The sequence below is a fragment of the Garra rufa genome, chromosome 20 (genome assembly GCF_049309525.1).
Source record: "Garra rufa chromosome 20, GarRuf1.0, whole genome shotgun sequence".
NCBI lineage: Eukaryota > Metazoa > Chordata > Actinopteri > Cypriniformes > Cyprinidae > Garra > Garra rufa.
The window spans coordinates 26129081-26153458 of NC_133380.1; the positions used below are offsets into that span (position 1 = coordinate 26129081).

General features: G+C 34.3%; 1 protein-coding gene across 5 annotated transcripts in view; it reads right to left on the bottom strand.

Moving 5' to 3' along the window:
* The window catches only part of slc4a10a (solute carrier family 4 member 10a), a 101042-nt gene extending 76920 nt beyond the window's left edge, over positions 1-24122 (bottom strand). For 4 of the 5 annotated variants that reach the window (XR_012340749.1, XR_012340748.1, XM_073825453.1 and 1 more), the window contains exons 1-4: positions 23989-24122; positions 23766-23904; positions 21782-21942; positions 18037-18225 (exon numbers count right to left, since the gene is read on the bottom strand). Coding sequence is in view for 3 of the 5 variants with exons in the window: in XM_073825453.1 (XP_073681554.1) it covers positions 18037-18225; positions 21782-21942; positions 23766-23866 (451 nt within the window). In the remaining 2 variants the exon portion in view is untranslated. The remainder of the gene's footprint in view (positions 1-18036; positions 18226-21781; positions 21943-23765; positions 23905-23988) is intronic. The other variant, XM_073825454.1, reaches the window with a different exon arrangement.
* Positions 24123-24378: the final 256 nt, after the last annotated feature.

A 24378-nucleotide genomic window follows, 5' to 3' on the forward strand; every position in this document is an offset into this window, starting at 1 on the left:
TTACATCATGTCTACACTTTCTTTGTTTTAATGAGAGAGTTCGTGGAGGTATAGAATTCAGCAGAACTGAAACCGGCACTTTGAGTGGTGAGAGGATCGTAACATAGCCGCCTCTGATTGGCCATTGCTATAATGTAATCAACAGAAATGTCTGTGATTGGCTATTGAAGGCTGCGAAAACACGTTTCTCCACATATGACTAGTGGATGAAAAGACCCGAACCGCAAATTGAAAGGATTTTTGTGAAGTGTCTTTGTCACGGATCTAAGCGTTAACAGACAGCGTCCCAGTCTATCCGTACAGCATGTCCACATGTTAAAAACTGAGGTATAAGCTGGCCTGCTATATATTTTTATGTCCGACGAGAAGAACAAGACCGGTACAGTTCTTCAAAGCGCATAGAATGATTCAGTGTGTTTTAGTTTTGTCATCTTAATTAGGTAGTTATTTAATTTATACATATTTAGTGTAGGCCTATTTATATTATTCTTTTTTTTTCATTCTGATTTTCTCTGTTCTCAGAAGCGCTGCTCATGCGTGATAATTTGAGTATATGAATGCAGTTTTTGTTGTTGCTCTGTATGCTGCTGTTTGCACGTTAAAATAAAACATTTGCTTGTATTTTTATGTATCATCACAGATACTCGTGCATTCTATTTTTATTTTAAACGAATTCATTATTCTAATTTTATCAGTTAACGGTTAATGACCGGATAACGAGCAGCGGTTGTCGGTCAGGAAAATTAACCGAAATGAGCATCCCTAATACGTATATACCCATGGCGGACATTTGACTCTTGAGTCGGGGGGAACATAGTTTGGACGCGGGCGGGCATCGGTTTTATCTGTTTTAGACTTCTCCTTATTTTTATATTTTAGACATCCATCAATTATGGTGAAGAAAAAAATGCGCTGGTGGAATCAACAGAAGACTTCACTTTCGCTTTTACTTTCGAGATTGGCTCAGATGGCAGCGCAACTGGAACAGATCCGCGTTCAAGCGCATACAATATGCTGAAACTTGCCACAAATATATATAAATAACACAAATAAACAATGAATGTGTCAAGGCGGAAAGAGTAAGGCTAATTTGAATTATTTATTAATAAATTATGTATTCTGAGTCAGTGTAGCAAAGATCCTCAGCGCCTTTAGAGAGAAATGCGTCTTTACTGATTACACAATGAAAGAGTTTTTGTTTTCTATTTGTTTTATTTCGTTAAGTAATGATTTTGAAATATTTTATACGTTTTGATTAGTGCACACAGATAAAACACTCTTTACAGTACCGAATAATGTATTACTCTTACCTTTGTGAGTAAAAATGATGGATAATTTTAAATTGCTTCCACTGAAAAAAAAATCCAAGTGATCACGCTTGCACCTCATGTTCTGCACAAACTATTGGATATGCGCCTAATACCGCAGATCTATAGATTTTAGGCAAACCGTGATGATTTGAGAAAGCAAATTGATCAAACGGCCCCTGATCAGTCTTCCGCTGGGCGCTGTTCGTTAAAAAAAAACTTAGGCTATATTTAACAAACAAAAATGCTCCAAACATTTTTCTAAATTAACTTAATAAAAAATGAAACTAAATATAATCAATTTGCCATTACATAAAAAACTGAACTATTTTTATTTTAAATAAAATGGCTGAGGACGATGTCAGTGGTAGACCGGCTCCAGAAATAAATCACTTAGGCTGCTCTCACATTTATATTTTTGTCCCGTACATTACTTTGATTTTACTCTGTCAGTCACCGCTATTTCGAGAATGAATTCAGCATAAATATGCCGATGTCCGAAAAAAGAAAGTTTCATACAAATTCTGAATGGATTGTAGCCTGGAAAGTGCTCCAGGCTACAATATGCGGTCCCTTTATTATCGGAGGGTGAATTCTGATAAACTGTTTCAACTGCTACACCCCACCCCACCCCCCAATGTCGCCCATGGGTATAAGGGTAGAGACATAAGTGGCAGTATTTTGGGTGCAGGAGCACCGCTTGCCCGTTAACGGATCGGTTCTTTATATTTCATATTTGTATATTATTATTATTAAACAGTAGGCTAATACAATAGGCCTAATTTTATAATAATTATATTAACTGGTTAGGGCTATATTTTTGGGCTATATTTATTGTTTTATATACTTACTTCCCTTTCAGTTCGTGTAGTGCTTTACTCTCTGTATAATTATGCTAGTATTATTAATATGCTAAAATATTTTGCAAATACTGTAAACGCCTGACAAATATGCCAATGAAGTTTTTACGTTATTAATGTATTTACCCCAGTCTGTGACGATAAATGAGCATGTTGTGTTCATTGTGTTTCAAATGAAACTGCGTGAATGATTTATTCCTTAACTATAAAATGTAATAGTAGTTTATCAATAAGCCGAAATGAAATATGTTATATTCACCCTTTAATCTGCACTTCCAGTAAAAATTCCTTGTCGGCAAAACTATTCAGAACCTGAAGAGATCTCAAGTATGATACAAAGCTATAGACAACTAACACAACCTATTATAGCCCACATACTAACAGCCTAGATATGTTATGAGGTCCAATTTGCGCGTGTTGGGGAGTCGCTCTCTAAACTTCGGGTATTAAAATTGCCTTTGAATGCGCGTGCGCGTTTTGCTTTCAGATTCGTTTTATGCAAAGCCGACTGATAAAGAAGTGGGCATATGCCGTATAACTATGTATACACTGCCATCTTGTGGCCACGACATATCACGCTCCCACGAGTTAATATGACGTTCCCACGAAATAATAACTTGTGGCCACGGCATATTATCACGTACCCACGAGTTAATATGTTGTGACCACGACAGAACTAGTCTAAGTGAACCAAACATGCCCCTCTCGGTCACAGTAAATGCTTCGTTCGACTTTTCGTACATCATCTACTCTTCCCTGTGCATAACCTCTGACCTACTTTCTGTAGATCCGAAATTCTGCGCTTTGAATTTTGAACACTGAATTTGATGTTCCGATTTTTTTTTATCTTGAAAACCTGAAGTTGTAATTTTTAAAAACTGAATATTTGAAGTCTTAGAAATCAGAACAAAAATCTGCTGTTTAAAACACATCTAAAATCTGCGATTTGAAAATTCAGTTGTGTTCAATTTCAAATGTTCAATATTCAAGTTTAGAAAAATCTAATTCAGAACTATGTTAAATGCCATATAATATTCAGTTTTGTTAAATGACACTTGTCAATAATTCAAACTTGTACAATTCAAATTCAAAAAGTATTGTCATAATATGAGCTCCATATTTATTTTGACTTTATTCTCGTAATTTCAACTTTATTCTTGAAATACTACAACTTTAATCTCGTAATCTTAGATTTTTTTTTTTTTTAACAAAGCACTAAAATGCTATCATACAATGAGAATCAACAGGTCGAAGGTCCAAAATGCTGTCTCAGTGCAGCTTCAAAAGCCTGAGATGAATGAGATGAGAAAATATGATGGAGTTTTTCACCCTACACTACCCTTTTGAACCGAAGTACACAGATGAAGAACCGCGCGTGACCTTTCCAACATGATTATGTAATGCGTAAAGTCATGAACACAAATCTCAGAGGTAGTGCAAGACAAGCATTAGTGGTTAAAAAGTATATGAATGTTTATATTTTTTTAGAAAATGACAGATCGTTTCACTAGATAAGACCTTTATTCCTTGGCTGGGATTGTGAAGAGCCCTTTGAAGCTGCATTGAAACTGCAATTTGGTCCTTCAACTCATTGATCCCTATTGAAGTCCTCTACATAGAGAAAAATCCTGGAATGTTTTCCTCAAAAACCTTAATTTCTTTTCGACTGAAGAAAGAAAGAAATTAATATTTTGGATGACATGAAGGTGAGTAAATTACCAGGACATTTTTATTCTGGAAGTGAACTAAACCTGTAAGGAGGTCAAATACAAACCTCCTAGCACTGTCTATACCTAATTCAAAATTAAAAACTAAATCTAGAAGCAGCAAACAAACAATTAGATGAGGTTGAATATTTGAAAGTCTACTACAAATCACAGTACTACTTCCTATGTGGTTAAAATCAAAGCTAAGTGGTTAAATACTATGCTAACACTAAGTTTTTTGTTAGTTACAGAATTGACCATATGCACGAAATACTTCCTTGTTTAGACAAGCCAGCTAAGTCATTTCCAGTCAACTACTGTGCCTTAATATGAGCGTACTTTGTTAGTTTTCTCTACATAATCCATTCACAATCGAAGAAAAGTTTTGTTTGTCTAAAAGGACCAATCATCCATGTATACCGTTTCAAGAATGACAAAGCTCAGTTTAAAAAAATTTGCGAGTAAATTGGCTAAATATGTGCAGTCATTGCTATGATTGACAGTAATAACCGGACCAAACATCTGAAAAGCTGATGTCAAAAAAAAGAGCTTAAATGATTCAAACTAAATTCAGAGTAACAAAACTACAGCAGTAACAAGTTTGTGTTGGTTAAATGAAGGCTATTTAATAGATTTTACAGTTCAAGATAAAACTTAAAAGTAGTTATTCAATTTTATAAAATATTTCAAATTCCTATCGATTCATATTGAGTGCATATTTAATTATTATACCATAAATATTTAACGTATTTTTAGTGAACTATATATTAGTATTTAAATAATTCACCCTTATAGGCTGTTCATGTGTGTGAGCTTAATGACCTTCTGCACTTGCTATGCTATATACTTTAGGGTGGTATTTATTACTACAAATTATTATACTGGTAATTTTATAATAAATTGAAAAGCAAGAAGTCTTGAAAAATATAGGGAGAGGCAGCTGCATAATAAATAATTCTCTGCTGCCATCTATTGGTTATATGGGGTAATTCCATATTATTTTAGCCAAAAACAGACGTTGTTTTCCGTGAAAAGTCATTTTTTCCGATGCCTTTTTTATGAATGAAGAGTCCTTGAAGTACATTTTATTTCACAGCTGTAGAGTTAGAAAATAATAAAGGCTTTGAAATATTGCAAGATTTAAAAAATGTGTTCATGACTATAAAGGCAAGTTAGTGATTATCAACAATACGATTAAGATGTCCTTGAAGAGAAGTATCGCTAGCTAGCTAACGTTAGCCTAAACACATTATGATAGTGTTTAGCTGTCAGCATTTAAATGTACAACTATGCAGATATGGTGAGTACGGATTACCAGGCTCCGCATTTAAATTAAATGTTGTTAAATAATATGAAACTTTATGTTCATGCCGCTAACATTGTTTATAATGTTGCAATTATAATTTTTCTCAGTTTCTGATAAGAACGAGGCACTAGATCAGTCTCAAGAGTGTCCACCTAATATATAGCACATATAAAATGAGCTTCAGCGGAAGTTTACGAGCTGGCTTATCGTTATGCGGAAGTTCTAAAGAACGCTCTGTGCATAAGGTCAATTGATATGGAATATCCATATGACTCCATTTAAATTGTTGCTAATTACCATGATAAATAGATATTCCATATCTATCTGTTACAGTGCGGTCACGTTTAGCGCTGTTCAGTGAAATTTTAAAGCAAAATCCAGTCAATTTAATAGAATCTTGAGTGTAAAAATTTCTTACACATTCATTTTGCCATACGGTAAAAAAATATATTTTTCCTAGCCAAAATATATTTTAAATATATGTTAAATATATGTTGTATCTGTGATGCTCAATAAAATATATTTTTGAAGTAGAAAATATATTTCATTTCAACCAAAATATATTTCAAAATATATTTTAGATTTCAGAAATACATTTCCAACCTTACAGAAATGTGGATGGAGATCAAATCAATTAATTAAAATGTATTAAATGTAATTAAAATTATAATAATAAAAATGACAGTAACAGACATGCATCTTATGTACAACATTCAAAACTTTGGGGATTGCAGTGAATTCTAAGCTGGGGGAACTGAGACTACTTGAAAAGGAAAAAAGCTGTTAATATATAAATATATGAATAGAAAGTATGTTCCTTGCTTGATTGATGCACTATTAGAAAAAAAGGTACAAAAGTGGAAAAGTACCAATATGTACTTTCAAAGTACTAAAATGGACCTTTAAGAGGTAGGTGAGCAGAGGTGTATAGTCCAGGGGTCAGAAAGTAAAAGTCCTGCCATATGTTTGTTCCAGACATGAACTGATGAAATGATTTCACCAGAGGAGGAACCAAGTCCTTCTGTTCAAGTCACAAGCCAGTCTCAAGTCAAAGCCCAAGTCCTCAAAGAGTTAAAGGTAATGAGATAATTAAGTGACTAATTAAACTAGATAAAAAGTTTGTCAGCAAACTTTAAGTTGGCTTGAGAAAGCCTAGCCAGTAAGTTTTAAGTAGTTTTAAAAGCTTTTAGTTTAAAGAAAGTTTAAAGGTTTTCAGTTTGAAATAGTTTTAGTTTGATTAATAAAGTTTGAAGATAGATAGGCTAGATAGATATAAATAGTTTGAAAATAGATAGATTTATAGATATAAATAGTTAGAAGATATAAATAGTTTGAATGTGAATAGATGCTAAGGTGTTGCTATGCGGTTGCTAAGGTACCCAGGGTGGTTGCTAAGGTGTTGCTATGCGGTTGCTATGCGGTTGCTAGCATTATTTAAGCAAGACTAGCAAGTCGCTAACATGATTTGAAGCATGACCAGCAAGTCGCTAGGATGATTTTACCATGACTAGCAAGTCGCTAGCATGATTTTAGCATTATTTTAGCATGACTAGCAAGTCGCTAGCATGATTTTAACAAGACTAGCAAGTCGTTAGCATAATTTTAGCATTATTTTAACATGATTAGCAAGTCGCTAGCATTATTTTAGCATGACTAGCAAGTCGCTAGCATGATTTTAGCATGATTTTAGCATGACTAGCAAGTCGCTAGCATGATTTTAACAAGACTAGCAAGTCGTTAGCATAATTTTAGCATTATTTTAACATGATTAGCAAGTCGCTAGCATTATTTTAGCATGACTAGCAAGTCGCTAGCATGATTTTAGCAAGACTAGCAAGTCGCTAGCATGATTTTAGCATTATTTTAGCATGACTAGCAAGTCGTTAGCATGATTTTAGCATGACTAGCAAGTCGCTAGCATGATTTTAGCATGACTAGCAAGTCGCTAGCATGAATTTAGCATGACTAGCAAGTCGCTAGCATGATTCTAGCATGACTAGCAAGTCGCTAGCATGATTTTAGCATGACTAGCAAGTCGCTAGCATGATTTTAGCATTATTTTAGCATGACTAGCAAGTCGCTAGCATGATTTTAGCAAGACTAGCAAGTCGTTAGCATAATTTTAGCATTATTTTAACATGATTAGCAAAGTCGCTAGCATTATTTTAGCATGACTAGCAAGTCGCTAGCATGATTTTAGCAAGACTAGCAAGTCGCTAGCCTGATTTTTAACATGACTAGCAAGTCGCTAGCCTGATTTTAGCATGACTAGCAAGTCGCTAGCATGATTTTAGCACGACTAGCAAGTCGCTAGCATGATTTTAACATGACTAGCAAGTCGCTAGCATGATTTTAGCATTATTTTAGCATGACTAGCAAGTCGCTAGCATGATTTTAGCATGACTAGCAAGTCGCTAGCATGATTTTAACAAGACTAGCAAGTCGTTAGCATAATTTTAACATTATTTTAACATGATTAGCAAGTCGCTAGCATTATTTTAGCATGACTAGCAAGTCGCTAGCATGATTTTAGCAAGACTAGCAAGTCACTAGCATGATTTTTAACATGACTAGCAAGTCGCTAGCCTGATTTTAGCATGACTAGCAAGTCGCTAGCATGATTTTAGCACGACTAGCAAGTCGCTAGCATGATTTTAGCATGACTAGCAAGTCGCTAGCATGATTTTAGCATTATTTTAGCATGACTAGCAAGTCGCTAGCATTATTTTAGCATGACTAGCAAGTCGCTAGCATGATTTTAGCATGACTAGCAAGTCGCTAGCATGATTCTAGCATGACTAGCAAGTCGCTAGCATGATTTTAGCATGACTAGCAAGTCGCTAGCATGATTTTAGCATTATTTTAGCATGACTAGAAAGTCGCTAGCATGATTTTAGCATGACTAGCAAGTCGCTAGCATGATTTTAACAAGACTAGCAAGTCGTTAGCATAATTTTAGCATTATTTTAACATGATTAGCAAGTCGTTAGCATTATTTTAGCATGACTAGCAAGTCGCTAGCATGATTCTAGCATGACTAGCAAGTCGCTAGCATGATTTTAGCATGACTAGCAAGTCGCTAGCATGATTTTAGCAAGACTAGCAAGTCGCTAGCATGATTTTAGCATTATTTTAGCATGACTAGCAAGTCGCTAGCATGATTTTAGCATGACTAGCAAGTCGCTAGCATGATTTTAGCAAGACTAGCAAGTCGCTAGCCTGATTTTTAACATGACTAGCAAGTCGCTAGCCTGATTTTAGCATGACTAGCAAGTCGCTAGCATGATTTTAGCACGACTAGCAAGTCGCTAGCATGATTTTAGCATGACTAGCAAGTCGCTAGCATGATTTTAGCATTATTTTAGCATGACTAGCAAGTCGCTAGCATTATTTTAGCATGACTAGCAAGTCGCTAGCATGGTTTTAGCATGACTAGCAAGTCGCTAGCATGATTTTAGCATGACTAGCAAGTCGCTAGCATGATTTTAGCACGACTAGCAAGTCGCTAACATGATTTCAGAACGACTAGCAAGGCGCTATCATTATTTTAGCATGATTTTAGCATGACTAGCAAGTCGCTAGCATGATTTTAGCACGACTAGCAAGTCGCTAGCATGATTTTAACACGACTAGCAAGTCGCTAGCATGATTTCAGAACGACTAGCAAGGCGCTAGCATTATTTTAGCATGACTAGCAAGTCGCTAGCATGATTTTAGCACGACTAGCAAGTCGCTAGCATGATTTTAACACGACTAGCAAGTCGCTAGCATGATTTCAGAACGACTAGCAAGGCGCTAGCATTATTTTAGCATGACTAGCAAGTAGCTAGCATTATTTTAGCATGACTAGAAAGTCGCTAGCATGATTTTAGCATTACTAGTAAGATAGATAGATAGATAGATAGATAGATAGATAGATAGATAGATAGATAGATAGATAGATAGATAGATAGATAGATAGATAAGGTTTGAAGATAGATAGATAGATAGATAGATAGATAGATAGATAGATAGATAGATAGATAGATAGATAGATAGATAGATAGATAGATAGATAGATAGATAGATAGATAAGGTTTGAAGATAGATAGATAGATAGATAGATAGATAGATAGATAGATAGATAGATAGATAGATAGATAGATAGATAGATAGATAGATAGATAAGGTTTGAAGATAGATAGATAGATAGATAGATAGATAGATAGATAGATAGATAGATAGATAGATAGATAGATAGATAGATAGATAGATAGATAAGGTTTGAAGATAGATAGATAGATAGATAGATAGATAGATAGATAGATAGATAGATAGATAGATAGATAGATAGATAGATAGATAGATAGATAGATAGATAGATAGATAAGGTTTGAAGATAGATAGATAGATAGATAGATAGATAGATAGATAGATAGATAGATAGATAGATAGATAGATAGATAGATAGATAGATAGATAAGGTTTGAAGATAGATAGATAGATAGATAGATAGATAGATAGATAGATAGATAGATAGATAGATAGATAGATAGATAGATAGATAGATAGATAGATAGATAGATAGATAGATTAGTTATTAGTTAGAAAGAATATAGATAGTTTAAAGCTTAATTGAGTATCAATGGCTTCTAGCAGTTTACATTAAACATAGTTCAAACAGACATGGACTTTTGGTCAATGAAAGTCTATGGGACCTTTTTATGATTTTTAATATTAATTTTTAAGAAAACCGTAACTCAAACCAGTCTGAAAAGATATAGCAATCTAAGTCAGACCAGTATGAAGATCTGACCCGAGTTTGGAGTATGTAGCTTGAACGGTCTAGGAGGAGTAGGTGTCTAAATATTTTCCGCTCAGAAAAATAAGAAGAAGAAGAAGAAGAAGAATAACTAGATAAAAAGTTTGTTAGCAAACTTTAAGTTGGCTTGAGAAAGCCTAGCCAGTAAGTTTTAAGTAGTTTTAAAAGCTTTTAGTTTAAAGAAAGTTTAAAGGTTTTCAGTTTGAAATAATTTTAGTTTGATTAATAAAGTTTGAAGATAGATAGGCTAGATAGATATAAATAGTTTGAAAATAGATAGATTTATAGATATAAATAGTTAGAAGATATAAATAGTTTGAATGTGAATAGATGCTAAGGTGTTGCTATGCGGTTGCTAGCATTATTTAAGCAAGACTAGCAAGTTGTTAACATGATTTTTAGCATGACTAGCAAGTCGCTAGCATGATTTTAGCATGACTAGCAAGTCGCTAGCATGATTTTAGCACGACTAGCAAGTCGCTAGCATGATTTTAGCATGACTAGCAAAGTCGCTAGCATGATTCTAGCATGACTAGCAAGTCGCTAGCATGATTCTAGCATGACTAGCAAGTCGCTAGCATGATTCTAGCATGACTAGCAAGTCGCTAGCATGATATTAGCATGACTAGCAAGTCGCTAGCATGATTTTAGCAAGACTAGCAAGTCGCTAGCATGATTTTACCATGACTAGCAAGTCGCTAGCATGATTTTAACACGACTAGCAAGTCGCTAGCATCATTTTAGCACGACTAGCAAGTCGCTAGCATGATTTTAGCAAGACTAGCAAGTCGCTAGCATGATTTTACCATGACTAGCAAGTCGCTAGCATGATTTTAACACGACTAGCAAGTCGCTAGCATCATTTTAGCACGACTAGCAAGTCGCTAGCATGATTTTAACACGACTAGGAAGTCACTAGCATGATTTTAGCATTATTTTAGCATGACTAGCAAAGTCGCTAGCATGATTTTACCATGACTAGCAAGTCGCTAGCATGATTTTAACACGACTAGCAAGTCGCTAGCATCATTTTAGCACGACTAGCAAGTCGCTAGCATGATTTTAGCAAGACTAGCAAGTCGCTAGCATGATTTTACCATGACTAGCAAGTCGCTAGCATGATTTTAACACGACTAGCAAGTCGCTACCATCATTTTAGCACGACTAGCAAGTCGCTAGCATGATTTTAGCACGACTAGCAAGTCACTAGCATGATTTTAGCATTATTTTAGCATGACTAGCAAAGTCGCTGCATGATTCTAGCATGACTAGCAAGTCGCTAGCATGATATTAGCATGACTAGCAAGTTGCTAGCATGATTTTAGCAAGACTAGCAAGTCGCTAGCATTATTTAAGCAAGACTAGCAAGTCGCTAACATGATTTTTAGCATGACTAGCAAGTCGCTAGCATGATTTTACCATGACTAACAAGTCGCTAGCATGATTTTAGCATGACTAGCAAGTCGCTAGCATGATTTTAGCATGACTAACAAGTCGTTAACATTATTTTAGCACGACTAGCAAGTCGCTAGCATGATTTTAACATGACTAGCAAGTCGCTAGCATGATTTTAACATGACTAGCAAGTCGTTAGCATGATTCTAGCATGACTAGCAAGTCGCTAGCATGATATTAGCATGACTAGCAAGTCGCTAGCATGATTTTAGCAAGACTAGCAAGTTGCTAGCATTATTTAAACAAGACTAGCAAGTCGCTAACATGATTTTTAGCATGACTAGCAAGTCGCTAGCATGATTTTACCATGACTAGCAAGTCGCTAGCATGATTTTAGCATGACTAGCAAGTCGCTAGCATGATTTTAGCACGACTAGCAAGTCGCTAGCATGATTTTAGCATTATTTTAGCATGACTAGCAAAGTCGCTAGCGTGATTCTAACATGACTAGCAAGTCGCTAGCATGATTTTAAACATGACTAGCAAGTCGTTAGCCTGATTTTAGCATGACTAGCAAGTCGCTAGCATGATTTAAGCATGACTAGCAAGTCGCTAGCATGATTTTATCATTATTTTAGCATGACTAGCAAGTCGCTAGCATGATTTTATCATTATTTTAGCATGACTAGCAAGTCGCTAGCATGATTTTAGCATTATTTTACCATGACTACCAAGTCGCTAGCATGATTTTAGCATGACTAGCAAGTCGCTAGCATGATTTTATCATTATTTTAGCATGACTAGCAGGTCGCTAGCATGATTTTAGCATTATTTTAGCATTACTAGCAAGTTGCTAGCATGATTTTACCACGACTAGCAAGTCGCTAGCATGATTATAGCATGACTACCAAGTCGCTAGCATGATTTTAACATTATTTTAGCATGACTAGCAAAGTCGCTAGCATGATTCTAGCATGACTAGCAAGTCGCTAGCATGATTTTATCATTATTTTAGCATGACTAGCAAGTCGCTAACATGATTTTAGCATTATTTTAGCATGACTAGCAAGTCGCTAGCATGATTTTAGCATGACTAGCAAGTTGCTAGCATGATTTTAGCACGACTACCAAGTCGCTAGCATGATTTTAGCATTATTTTAACATGACTAGCAAAGTCGCTAACATGATTCTAGCATGACTAGCAAGTCGCTAGCATGATTCTAGCATGACTAGCAAGTCGCTAGAATGATTCTAGCATGACTAGCAAGTCGCTAGCATGATGCTAGCATGATTTTAGCATGACTAGCAAGTCGTTAGCATGATTTTAGCAAGACTAGCAAGTCGCTACCATGATTTTAGCATGACTAGCAAGTCGCTAGCATGATTTTAGCACGACTAGCAAGTCGCTAGCATGATTTTAGCACGACTAGCAAGTCGCTAGCATGATTTTAGCATAACTAGCAAGTCGCAAGCATGATTTTAGCATTATTTTAGCATGACTAGCAAAGTCACTAGCATGATTCTAGCATGACTAGCAAGTCGCTAGCATGATTTTAGCATGACTAGCAAGTTGCTAGCATGATTTTAACATGACTAGCAAGTCGCTAGCATGATTTTAAACATGACTAGCAAGTCGTTAGCCTGATTTTAGCATGACTAGCAAGTCGCTAGCATGATTTAAGCATGACTAGCAAGTCGCTAGCATGATTTTATCATTATTTTAGCATGACTAGCAAGTCGCTAGCATGATTTTATCATTATTTTAGCATGACTAGCAAGTCGCTAGCATGATTTTAGCATTATTTTACCATGACTACCAAGTCGCTAGCATGATTTTAGCATGACTAGCAAGTCGCTAGCATGATTTTATCATTATTTTAGCATGACTAGCAGGTCGCTAGCATGATTTTAGCATTATTTTAGCATTACTAGCAAGTTGCTAGCATGATTTTACCACGACTAGCAAGTCGCTAGCATGATTATAGCATGACTACCAAGTCGCTAGCATGATTTTAACATTATTTTAGCATGACTAGCAAAGTCGCTAGCATGATTCTAGCATGACTAGCAAGTCGCTAGCATGATTTTATCATTATTTTAGCATGACTAGCAAGTCGCTAACATGATTTTAGCATTATTTTAGCATGACTAGCAAGTCGCTAGCATGATTTTAGCATGACTAGCAAGTCGCTAGCATGATTTTAGCATGACTACCAAGTCGCTAGCATGATTTTAGCATTATTTTAACATGACTAGCAAAGTCGCTAACATGATTCTAGCATGACTAGCAAGTCGCTAGCATGATTCTAGCATGACTAGCAAGTCGCTAGCATGATTCTAGCATGACTAGCAAGTCGCTAGCATGATGCTAGCATGATTTTAGCATGACTAGCAAGTCGTTAGCATGATTTTAGCAAGACTAGCAAGTCGCTACCATGATTTTAGCATGACTAGCAAGTCGCTAGCATGATTTTAGCACGACTAGCAAGTCGCTAGCATGATTTTAGCACGACTAGCAAGTCGCTAGCATGATTTTAGCATAACTAGCAAGTCGCAAGCATGATTTTAGCATTATTTTAGCATGACTAGCAAAGTCACTAGCATGATTCTAGCATGACTAGCAAGTCGCTAGCATGATTTTAGCATGACTAGCAAGTTGCTAGCATGATTTTAGCAAGACTAGCAAGTCGCTAGCATGATTTTAGCAAGACTAGCAAGTCGCTAGCATGATTTTAAACATGACTAGCAAGTCTCTAGCATGATTTTAGCATGACTAGCAAGTCGCTAGCATGATTTTAGCATGACTAGCAAGTCGCTAGCATGATTTTATCGTTATTTTAGCATGACTAGCAAGTCGCTAGCATGATTTTAGCATTATTTTAGCATGACTAGCAAGTCGCTAGCATGATTTTAGCATGACTAGCAAGTCGCTAGCATGATTTTAGCATTATTTTAGCATGACTAGCAAGTCGCTAGCATGATTTTAGCATTATTTTAGCATGACTAGCAAGTCACTAGCATGATTTTAGCATGACTAGCAAGTCGCTAGCATGATTTTAGCACGACTAGCAAGTCGCTAGCATGATTTTAGCACGACTAGCAAGTCGCTAGCATTATTTTAGCACGACTAGCAAGTCGCTAGCATGATTCTAGCACGACTAGCAAGTCGTTAGCATGATTCTAGCATGACTAGCAAGTCGCTAGCATGATTTCAGAACGACTAGCAAGGCGCTAGCATTATTTTAGCATTATTTTAGCATGACTAGCAAGTCGCTAGCATGATTTTAGCATTATTTTAGCATGACTAGCAAGTCGCTAGCATGATTTTAGCATGACTAGCAAGTCGCTAGCATGATTTTAGCACGACTAGCAAGTCGCTAGCATGATTTTAGCACGACTAGCAAGTCGCTAGCATGATTTTAGCACGACTAGAAAGTCGCTAGCATTATTTTAGCATGACTAGCAAGTCACTAGCATTATTTTAGCACGACTAGCAAGTCGCTAGCATGATTTTAGCATGATTCTAGCACGACTAGTAAGATAGATAGATAGATAGATAAGGTTTGAAGATAGATAGATAGATAGATAGATAGATAGATAGATAGATAGATAGATAGATAGATAGATAGATAGATAGATAGATAGATTAGGTTTGAAGATAGATAGATAGATAGATAGATAGATAGATAGATAGATAGATAGATAGATAGATAGATAGATAGATAGATAGATAGATAGATAGATAGATAGATAGATAGATAGATAGATAGATAGATAGATAGATAAGGTTTGAAGATAGATAGATAGATAGATAGATAGATAGATAGATAGATAGATAGATAGATAGATAGATAGATAGATAGATAGATAGATAGATAGATAGATAGATAGATAAGGTTTGAAGATAGATAGAATAGATAGATAGATAAGGTTTGAAGATAGATAGAATAGATAGATAGATAGATAGATAGATAGATAGATAGATAAGGTTTGAAGATAGATAGATAGATAGATAGATAGATAGATAGATAGATAGATAGATAGATAGATAGATAGATAGATAGATAGATAGATAGATAGATAAGGTTTGAAGATAGATAGATAGATAGATAGATAGATAGATAGATAGATAGATAGATAGATAGATAGATAGATAGATAGATAGATAGATAGATAGATAAGGTTTGAAGATAGATAGATAGATAGATAGATAGATAGATAGATAGATAGATAGATAGATAGATAGATAGATAGATAGATAGATAGATAGATAGATAGATAGATAGATAGATAGATAAGGTTTGAAGATAGATAGATAGATAGATAGATAGATAGATAGATAGATAGATAGATAGATAGATAGATAGATAGATAGATAGATAGATAGATAGATAGATAGATAGATAGATAGATAGATAGATAGATAGATAGATAGATAGCTTAAAGCTTAATTGAGTATCAATGGCTTCTAGCAGTTTACATTAAACATATTTCAAACAGACATGGACTTTTGGTCAATGAAAGTCTATGGGACCTTTTTATGATTTTTAATATTAATTTTTAAGAAAACCATAACTCAAAACAGTCTGAAAAGATATAGCAATCTAAGTCTGAACAGTATGAAGATCTGACCCGAGTTTGGAGTATGTAGCTTGAACGGTCTAGGAGGAGTAGGTGTCTAAATATTTTCCGCTCAGAAAAATAAGAAGAAGAAGAAGAAGAAGAAGAAGAAGAAGAAGAAGAAGAAGTTTAAATAGGATTTCAGTAAGTTGGCTTTCCCAAGCCAACTTAATAAGTTTAAATAGGATTTCAGTAAGTTGGCTTTCCCAAGCCAACTTAATGATGATAGAGCATTAGTGATGAACACCTGCTGTTATTGAGAATTACAGAGGATCAGATGATCAGTTGATGTTTTAGTGGTTAAAATGATGCCACCATCATGAAGATCAGTGTTGGCTTTAGTTGGACTCTAGACCCTTTTTGTAGTTCAAAGTAAATTGTTTCTAATCAATTGCATTCTTGTTTCACAGTAAGTGTTTGCACATGATTGAAACAGAAGCTTAAGGTCTCTGAAATAGCATGTTAAATAACATGTTTTGCTTTTAAATCATTTGTGTAAGCATCATGTAATGGATATTCTTTGGTTTGTAGATTGACAGAAATTATGAAACAACTAGACGAAGAGTCCAATTAGGAAATGCTACTATAAAGCTTAAATATAGGGGGAAAAATTGTTGCGGCTCAAGCTTTTAGACCTGAACGTTTATCATACGATCCTCAACAGTGGTGACAATAGTTCTTCATGCTGTAGTGCATGATTGGAGTTTTTACTATGGTTTTACCCAGCATGCATTGCAGCATGAAGAATTTAGGTGATTGTCACCATTGTTGAGATTAATATGCTGGTTCTTGATGTCTGTGTGGGTCTAAACAGCACAAAAACTAAAATATTTTCATGCCCCACATATAAAATAACTCTAATTTTGAATTATCACAATAAAACTGCAATTCCATGCAAAGCTTCACAGGATTTGATTTTCAAAACCTTAATTTGAACACAAATAATGGTACTTTCCATATAATCTCATCACATACCTTTGATTTTAGTATTATAGAGAGATCTAACATAATTTGTCAAGGGTCTAGAGTCCAACTAAAGCAAACACTGATCTCCATGATGGTAGCATCCTTTTAACCAATAAAACATCAACATCTGATCCTCTGTAATTCTCAATAACAGCAGGTGTTTATCACTAATGCACAATCATCATTTAATTAGTCACTTAATTATCTTATTACCTTTAATTTTTGAGGACTTGGGATCTGACTGTAGACTCCCTTGTGACATGAAAGGAAGGACTTGGTTCCACCTCTGGTGAGATCAGCTGATCAGTTCATGGGGGGAACAAACATATGGCCCGGACTTTTACTTTCTGACCCCTGGACTACCCACCTATACAAAAAAAAAATGGCCAAAAAATGTATTTGTAGAAAATATATTTATGTAAATATATTTTGAAATATATTTTTGCAAATATATTTTTTGGCCAATTTTTGTATATTTCAAAATATATTTCAAAATATATTTCAAAATATATTTTTTTACCGTATGGGAATTGTCACATTAGATTTAAGTGGGTCACACAAATTCGCTGCACTGACCAACAGAAAGACTAGTAGACAGAACACTACTGAGTATAGATGTTTTTTGCACTCAAAATTTCGCTAATGTGACTAGAGTAGAGTAAAGGCGAAACTATGATCATATTGCCTGATGGAGGCTCTTCTTCAGGGTCGAGGGTAGGGATGACGTGGTAGCCATAAGGTGGGCTTAGTCGTTTGCTGAAGGGAATGTGTTTTTTTTGGGGTCGGATGAGGGGGGTATCTGGGACAGAAGGGGCAGAAGGGCATGGGTGGGGTTTATGAGGAGCTGACAGACACTTGGGACAGCGGAGGGACCAGGCTGGACATAAGAGCACCTGTTTGTTTCTCACAATGTAGCAGAACCTAGACCAGAGAGAGGAGAGGGGATTGGGGGGCGGATGGGTTGTGATGACAACTGGGACACACAGACAAGACAGACACACCATCAAAAAGAAAAATAAGACAGGTTCATAGAAAATGTAGAGTAATGGATTTGCTGGAGCTTGTGAAGCAGTACCATTTTTATCCATGGAGTGCGGTTCAGACTGCTTTCTGCCGATATCTGCGAAAGAGCGTACGATGGGGATGCGGTTAGCCAGTTTCTTCTGGTTCTGATGGTGGTGCTGTTTAAGGAGAGCATTTCGGATCTTCTTCCTCACCTCCTCTCCCAAAGAACCTGACATCTCGTGCTGGTCCAAAACCATATCTTAAAAATAAAAAACAATAAACAAGCAAATTATATGAGATATATACAACCAAATTATTATTTTTTTTTTAGCAAGGGACACATTATATTGATCAAAAGTGACAATAAATACCTAGTTCTGCCTTGAAACTCTAGATGACGCAGGCTGACGTTAACGTAACTTTTTAAAATCATTTTTACCCATTTAATATTTTTTAATCATTTTAATAATAAATTAATTGATAACAGTAATAAATAAATAATAATAGTTACTTATTGTTTTTAATTCTGTGTGTTCTGGAGTTTTAGACTCTGTTGCTCCATATAAGATCAAGTATAGTAAGGTTAATCATCAGCCTTGGTTAAATGAACAAACTCGGGCTCTTAGACAGCAGTGTAGGCGAGCAGAACGGGCCTGGAAAAAGGATAAACTTATGATCTCTCAACAGATTTTACGTGATTTACGTATGCAATATCAGAAGGCTGTAAAGGATGCTAAATCAGCCTTTTTTATTGTGATATAAAATTATATCACAGCATTCAAAATCACCTAAAATTTTGTTTCAATCTATTAATAGGTTTTTAAACTCAAACACTGTTTCAATACTACCATCTAGAGTGTTGTGAGAAGTTTTTAAATGTTTTTTTAGATAAAGTTAATACAATTAGATCTGGTTTTCATGATTGGAATGGATTGACAGGAGATATTTTAAAAAATGTCAGCACGTTTGATAAATTTGATTTGGTTTCAATTAAGGATATTAGTCTTATTATTGGTAAGTTGAAACGCCCAGCTGCTAGTTGGGATGTTTTGCCTTTTGATTTGCTGGCTGCGACATTTGATTACACTGGGCCTTGTATTACCAATATTGTTAATTGCAGTCTTTATACAGGCATTTTTCCTTTAAGATTTAAGCAGGCGGTTATTCAGCCCCTTCTTAAAAAGCCTACTCTCGTTGGCTTTTTACCTGTTGGACTGTAAAAATTATCGGCCCATTTCAAAGCTGCCTTGTATCTCTAAAATCTTGGAAAAGGTAGTTTTATCTCAGTTAAGTTCATTTTTGGTTAGAAATGAGGTGTTAGATGTTTTTCAGTCTGGTTTTCGGGCAGGACACAGTACTGAATCAGCTTTACTGCGAGTCTCAAATGATTTATTACTTATTGCAGATTCGGGTAATAGAGGAGCTCTAATCATGTTGGATCTTAATGCATCTTTTGATTTAATTGATCACGATATTCTTATTAATCGCTTGGAACACGTTGTGGGGCTGAGAGGGACGGTTTTAAAATGGTTTTCCTCCTATTTAAAGGGGTGTTCAATTTCTGTCAGGGTTGGGGATTTTTCCTCCAGGTTAGTTTCTCTAGATTGTGGAGTACCTCAGGGTTCAATTCTGGGACCTATTCTCTTTTCTATGTTTTTGCTGCCTTTAGGCCTAATTTTTAAGAAATATGGTATATCTTATCACCTATATGCCGATGATATTCAGATTTACTTATCGATTAGAGCTGGAGGATCAAGCCCTAACCTATCCTTGGTATCTTGTTTAAAGGAGGTGACTAGCTGGTTAGAGCAAAACTGCTTGCAGTTAAATGCTAGCAAGTCTGAAGTCATGGTTTTTGGGATGAAGAAGGATGACAGTGGTTTAACCGATTTTCTAGGTACATGGGAAATAAACGTTCAGCCTAAAATAAGAAACTTAGGTGTAATTTTTGACTCTGCTCTTATGTTTAACCATCAGAAATCTTTTTTGTCTGTTCCTGATCTAGAAACAGTGATTCATGCATTTATCTCTTCACGTTTGGATTACTGTAATGCTCTATATGTAGGAATTAGTCAATCTCTTATTTCAAAATTGCAGCTGGTTCAAAACACTGCAGCGAGGCTCCTTACTGGTACTAAGAAAAGGGAGCATATTACACCTGTTTTGGAAAGGATTCATTGGCTTCCTGTGAAATATCGGATACAGTATAAGGTGTTGTTGTATGTTTATAAAGCTGTTCATGAGTTGGCCCCGGAATATATCAAGGACTTGGTGCTTATGAACTCTGGTAGATCACAAAGGACTTCTAATTGTTTACTGCTCTTTGTTCCAAGAACTCGTCTTAAAACTAAAGGGGATCAAGCTTTTTCAGTCGTTGGCCCTAGACTGTGGAATGCGCTTCCCCCTGATATTAGATCTGCACCTTCAGTTGATGCTTTTAAAATTTGTGTGAAAACGTATTTGTATTCTGTTGCTTTTAATTCTTGACTCTGTCGTTGCATATTATGTATTTTGTATGTTTTTCTTGCTTTTAAATGTACAGTCCTTTGGTCTACATTGTAGTAGAAAGGGCTATATAAATAAGACTTGAGACTTGACTTGAAATTATATTTTATCATATTTAATATAATACATTTATATTTTATAACTACTGTATATATTGTTATTTATTATCGTATTACATTTGAATAAGTAATATTTAAAAAGTAATTAATAATTTGAATAATTATTTTTGTAGTTTAATATAGATTCATGTTATGCTATAATATCATTTTGATAACAATATAATTTTACATTTCAATAATAAATACACTTATAATATAAATACAAAAATATTTAACATTATATTTGATCATAATACATTTCTATTTTATAACTATATATAATTATTTATTATATCATTATATTTTAATATTTAAAAAAGTAATTAATATTAATTTAAAAAAAATTGTAGTTCAATATAAATTTGTGTTTTACTATAATACTCTATCATTCTAATAACAATATAATTTTAAAATATTTAATCATTTTAATAAATACATTTATAATATAAATAAATAAATAAATAAGCAAATTATATGAGATATATACAACCAAATTCATTTAGTTTTTTTTAGCAAGGACACATTATATTGATCAAAAGTGACAGTAAATACCTAGTTCTGCCATGAAACTCTAGATGACGCAGGCTGACGGGTTGTTAACGTAACTGATGATATCACAGAGTTATACGACTTGGCACAAGCTGATTGGTTCATGTTGCGTACGCAACCAATGAGCTTGCAGCTTGCAGCTATTTAAATGGCTAGTAGCATTCACTTGGGCATTTCGCAGCACGCTTTCAGAGTTCCTCTGAAAACCTCCACCTTCCCCAGCTCCACCTGTATAGATCTGCTACGGGTTATTTGTGCAGCAGCAGTATGTCTTAAATACTCACAGCACTGTATCACCATATGCTTTGGCAGTAGCAAGTTCTGTACTTGCTTGCAGCAGCAGCAGCAATAATCTGCAACTACAGCAATAACCAACAGCAGCAGCAATTCAGCAGCAGCAGCGTAACTGATCTATTCTGCCAAGACCAAATACATTAATATTGTCATATCCATTACCATGCTAAACTTTTCCGAGTGTTGTCATGAAAGAAATACATTACTGTGGGATCCATGTTACTGTGGGATCCAATATACTAATATTTTCAGTCTTTATTCTTCTTATACTGTGTATTTCATAATCCTAATAATTGAAATGCTGATTGCTTTGGGTCTGTAAAGAAGGCCTTCAGAAGATTTAGTCTAGACAACGTTGAACAATCGTACCTGCAATCTCCTCCAGTGAGTTGGCCCTCATGTCCAGCATGACGATGCCGTTGAGGATGCAGCTCCGCAGCTCAAACAGACTGTGAAGGGAAAGAGTAGCCACATATGGCTTACTCCATCTCTCTCCCCCGTCCTCGACATCTTCCTCAAACTTCAGCCATCTATAGACAAATAAGGGACAGAAGAGAGAAGATAAGGGGAATACTGGAAAAAAATGAGCATGAATGAGAATGACTATTAAATTAGTTTTCTCAATACCACAAACTTGTATTGCATTAGTTGTAATAGATATAGGACTATCTGCTAATCCAAACCACAAATGTTGCTCTCAAGTAGGTGTGCTCTTGATAAATTGATTTGAAACACTTTTATTTTAGAGTAAACTCACTCTACTGTTTGTTTCTGAACAATCTTTGTAGTGTTGGATGTTGGACTTCTGCAAGTCTCTGTTTGGATTTGAGTTTTTGTTTAGCTCAATTTAAATTCATGTTATACTACAGGGTGGGCCATTTATATGGATACACCTTAATAAAATGGGAATGGTTGGTGATATTAATGTCCTGTCTGTGGCACATTAGTATCTTGAATAGTATACTAATGTGCGACAAACAGGACGTTAATATCACCAACCATTCCCATTTTATTAAGGTGTATCCATATAAATGGCCCACCCGGGTGTATCCATATAAATGGCCCACCCTGTATATATTGTTATTTATTATAGTATTGTATTTTAATAATATCTAATAGAGTAATATCTAAAAAGTTAATTAATATTCATTGTATTAATTATTTTTGTAGTTTAATATAGATACATGTTATGCTATAATACTATACCATCATTCTGATAACAATATAATTTTACATTTTAAAAATAAATACATTTTATAATATAAATAAATAAGAAAATATTGAACATTATATTTTATCATATTTAATACAATACATTTCAGTTTTATAACTATATATAGTTATTCATTATATTTTAATAATATTTAAAAAAGTAATTAATATTAATTTTAAAATTATTTTTGTAGTTTAATATAAATTCATGTTATACTATAATACAATACTATAATTTTAATAACTATATAATTTTAAAATATTTAATCATTTTAATAAATACATTTAGATAAATAAATAATATATCATCATATTTTATCATATCAATATATTGTATATTATAAAATATACAATATATATATATATTAATATATATATATATATATATATATATATATATATATATTATCACTATATAATTATTTAAAAAGTAATTAATATTAATTTTATAAATTATTCTGTAGTTCAACATAAGTTCATGTTATACTTTAATACTATACTATAATTTTGAAAACAATATAATTTTACATTTTTAATCATTTTAATAATAAATAAAATTATAATATAAATAAATAAATAAATACAAATAATATGTAATATTATTTTATCATATTTAATATAATATATTTCTATTAAAAAACTATTTCTATTATAATATATAACTATATAGTTATAATTTGTTCTATAACTATATACTGTTTAGTTCAATATAAATTCATTTTATACTATAATTTTGGTAACAATATAATTTTTCTGATCATTTTAATAATAAAGAAATGCATAATATAAATAAATAAAAAATTATATGCAACATTATTTTATCATATTAAACATAATACATTTCTATTTTATAACTATATATAGTTATATTTGTAGTTATTAAATCATTATATTTCAATTTTATAAATTATTTTCCTGTTCAATATAAATTCATGTTATACTATAATACTATACTATAGTTTTGAAAACAATAACATTTTACATTAGTTATTTATTATATTATTAAATTTTATTAAGTAATATTTAAAAAGTAATTAATATTAAGTAACATTTTTGTGATAACGCTGATAATTTTCTCACAATTTAATTTTTCCGAAAATGTCCCTATTTGTGTTTTCTCTGTGTGTGTGAGTTTTTGTACCTGGCCGTCTCTTTCCATTCCGCATCCTCTCCCTCTTTCAGACAGATTTCGTCCAGCTCGGTGAAGAGAGCATGAGGAATGTGTTCCTCGTCATCCTCCATTCCCAGCAGGAACTGTACACGCTGAGACGGCGTGTCTGCTACAGAGAAACAGAGAGACATTTTAAGTTTGTCCTTTTTAGCTCCATCAAGTTTGATTTATCCATCTAGGGTGACATTCTTACTGTATGAAGGTGATTCTCTCCCATCCTCGGTTCCAGAGTCTCTCTCCCGTGACCTCTTCCTGTGGCGGTGCCCATGGTGCCGATGCCGTCTGTGTGACCTTCGACCCAAAGGTACATGCACCCCAATATAGAGGGTGCGGTGGCCTACCAGGGACAAACAGAAGTGGCCAGTTATTACGAAACATTGTTAACTAAATATCTATGCGAAATCAACAAAACAGTGAGCAAATAAGGACAAATGTTTTTTTTAGGGTGAACTGTTCCTTTTTTAATGATAAACACTGTCTTTATTCCTTCATCTTAAAGTGTCCAGCAGATGTTCTGTTGTGCAAGAACCAATCCCTGCAGTCATATAATCAAATTCAACGGTTCCGTACTTTCTGTTCTACT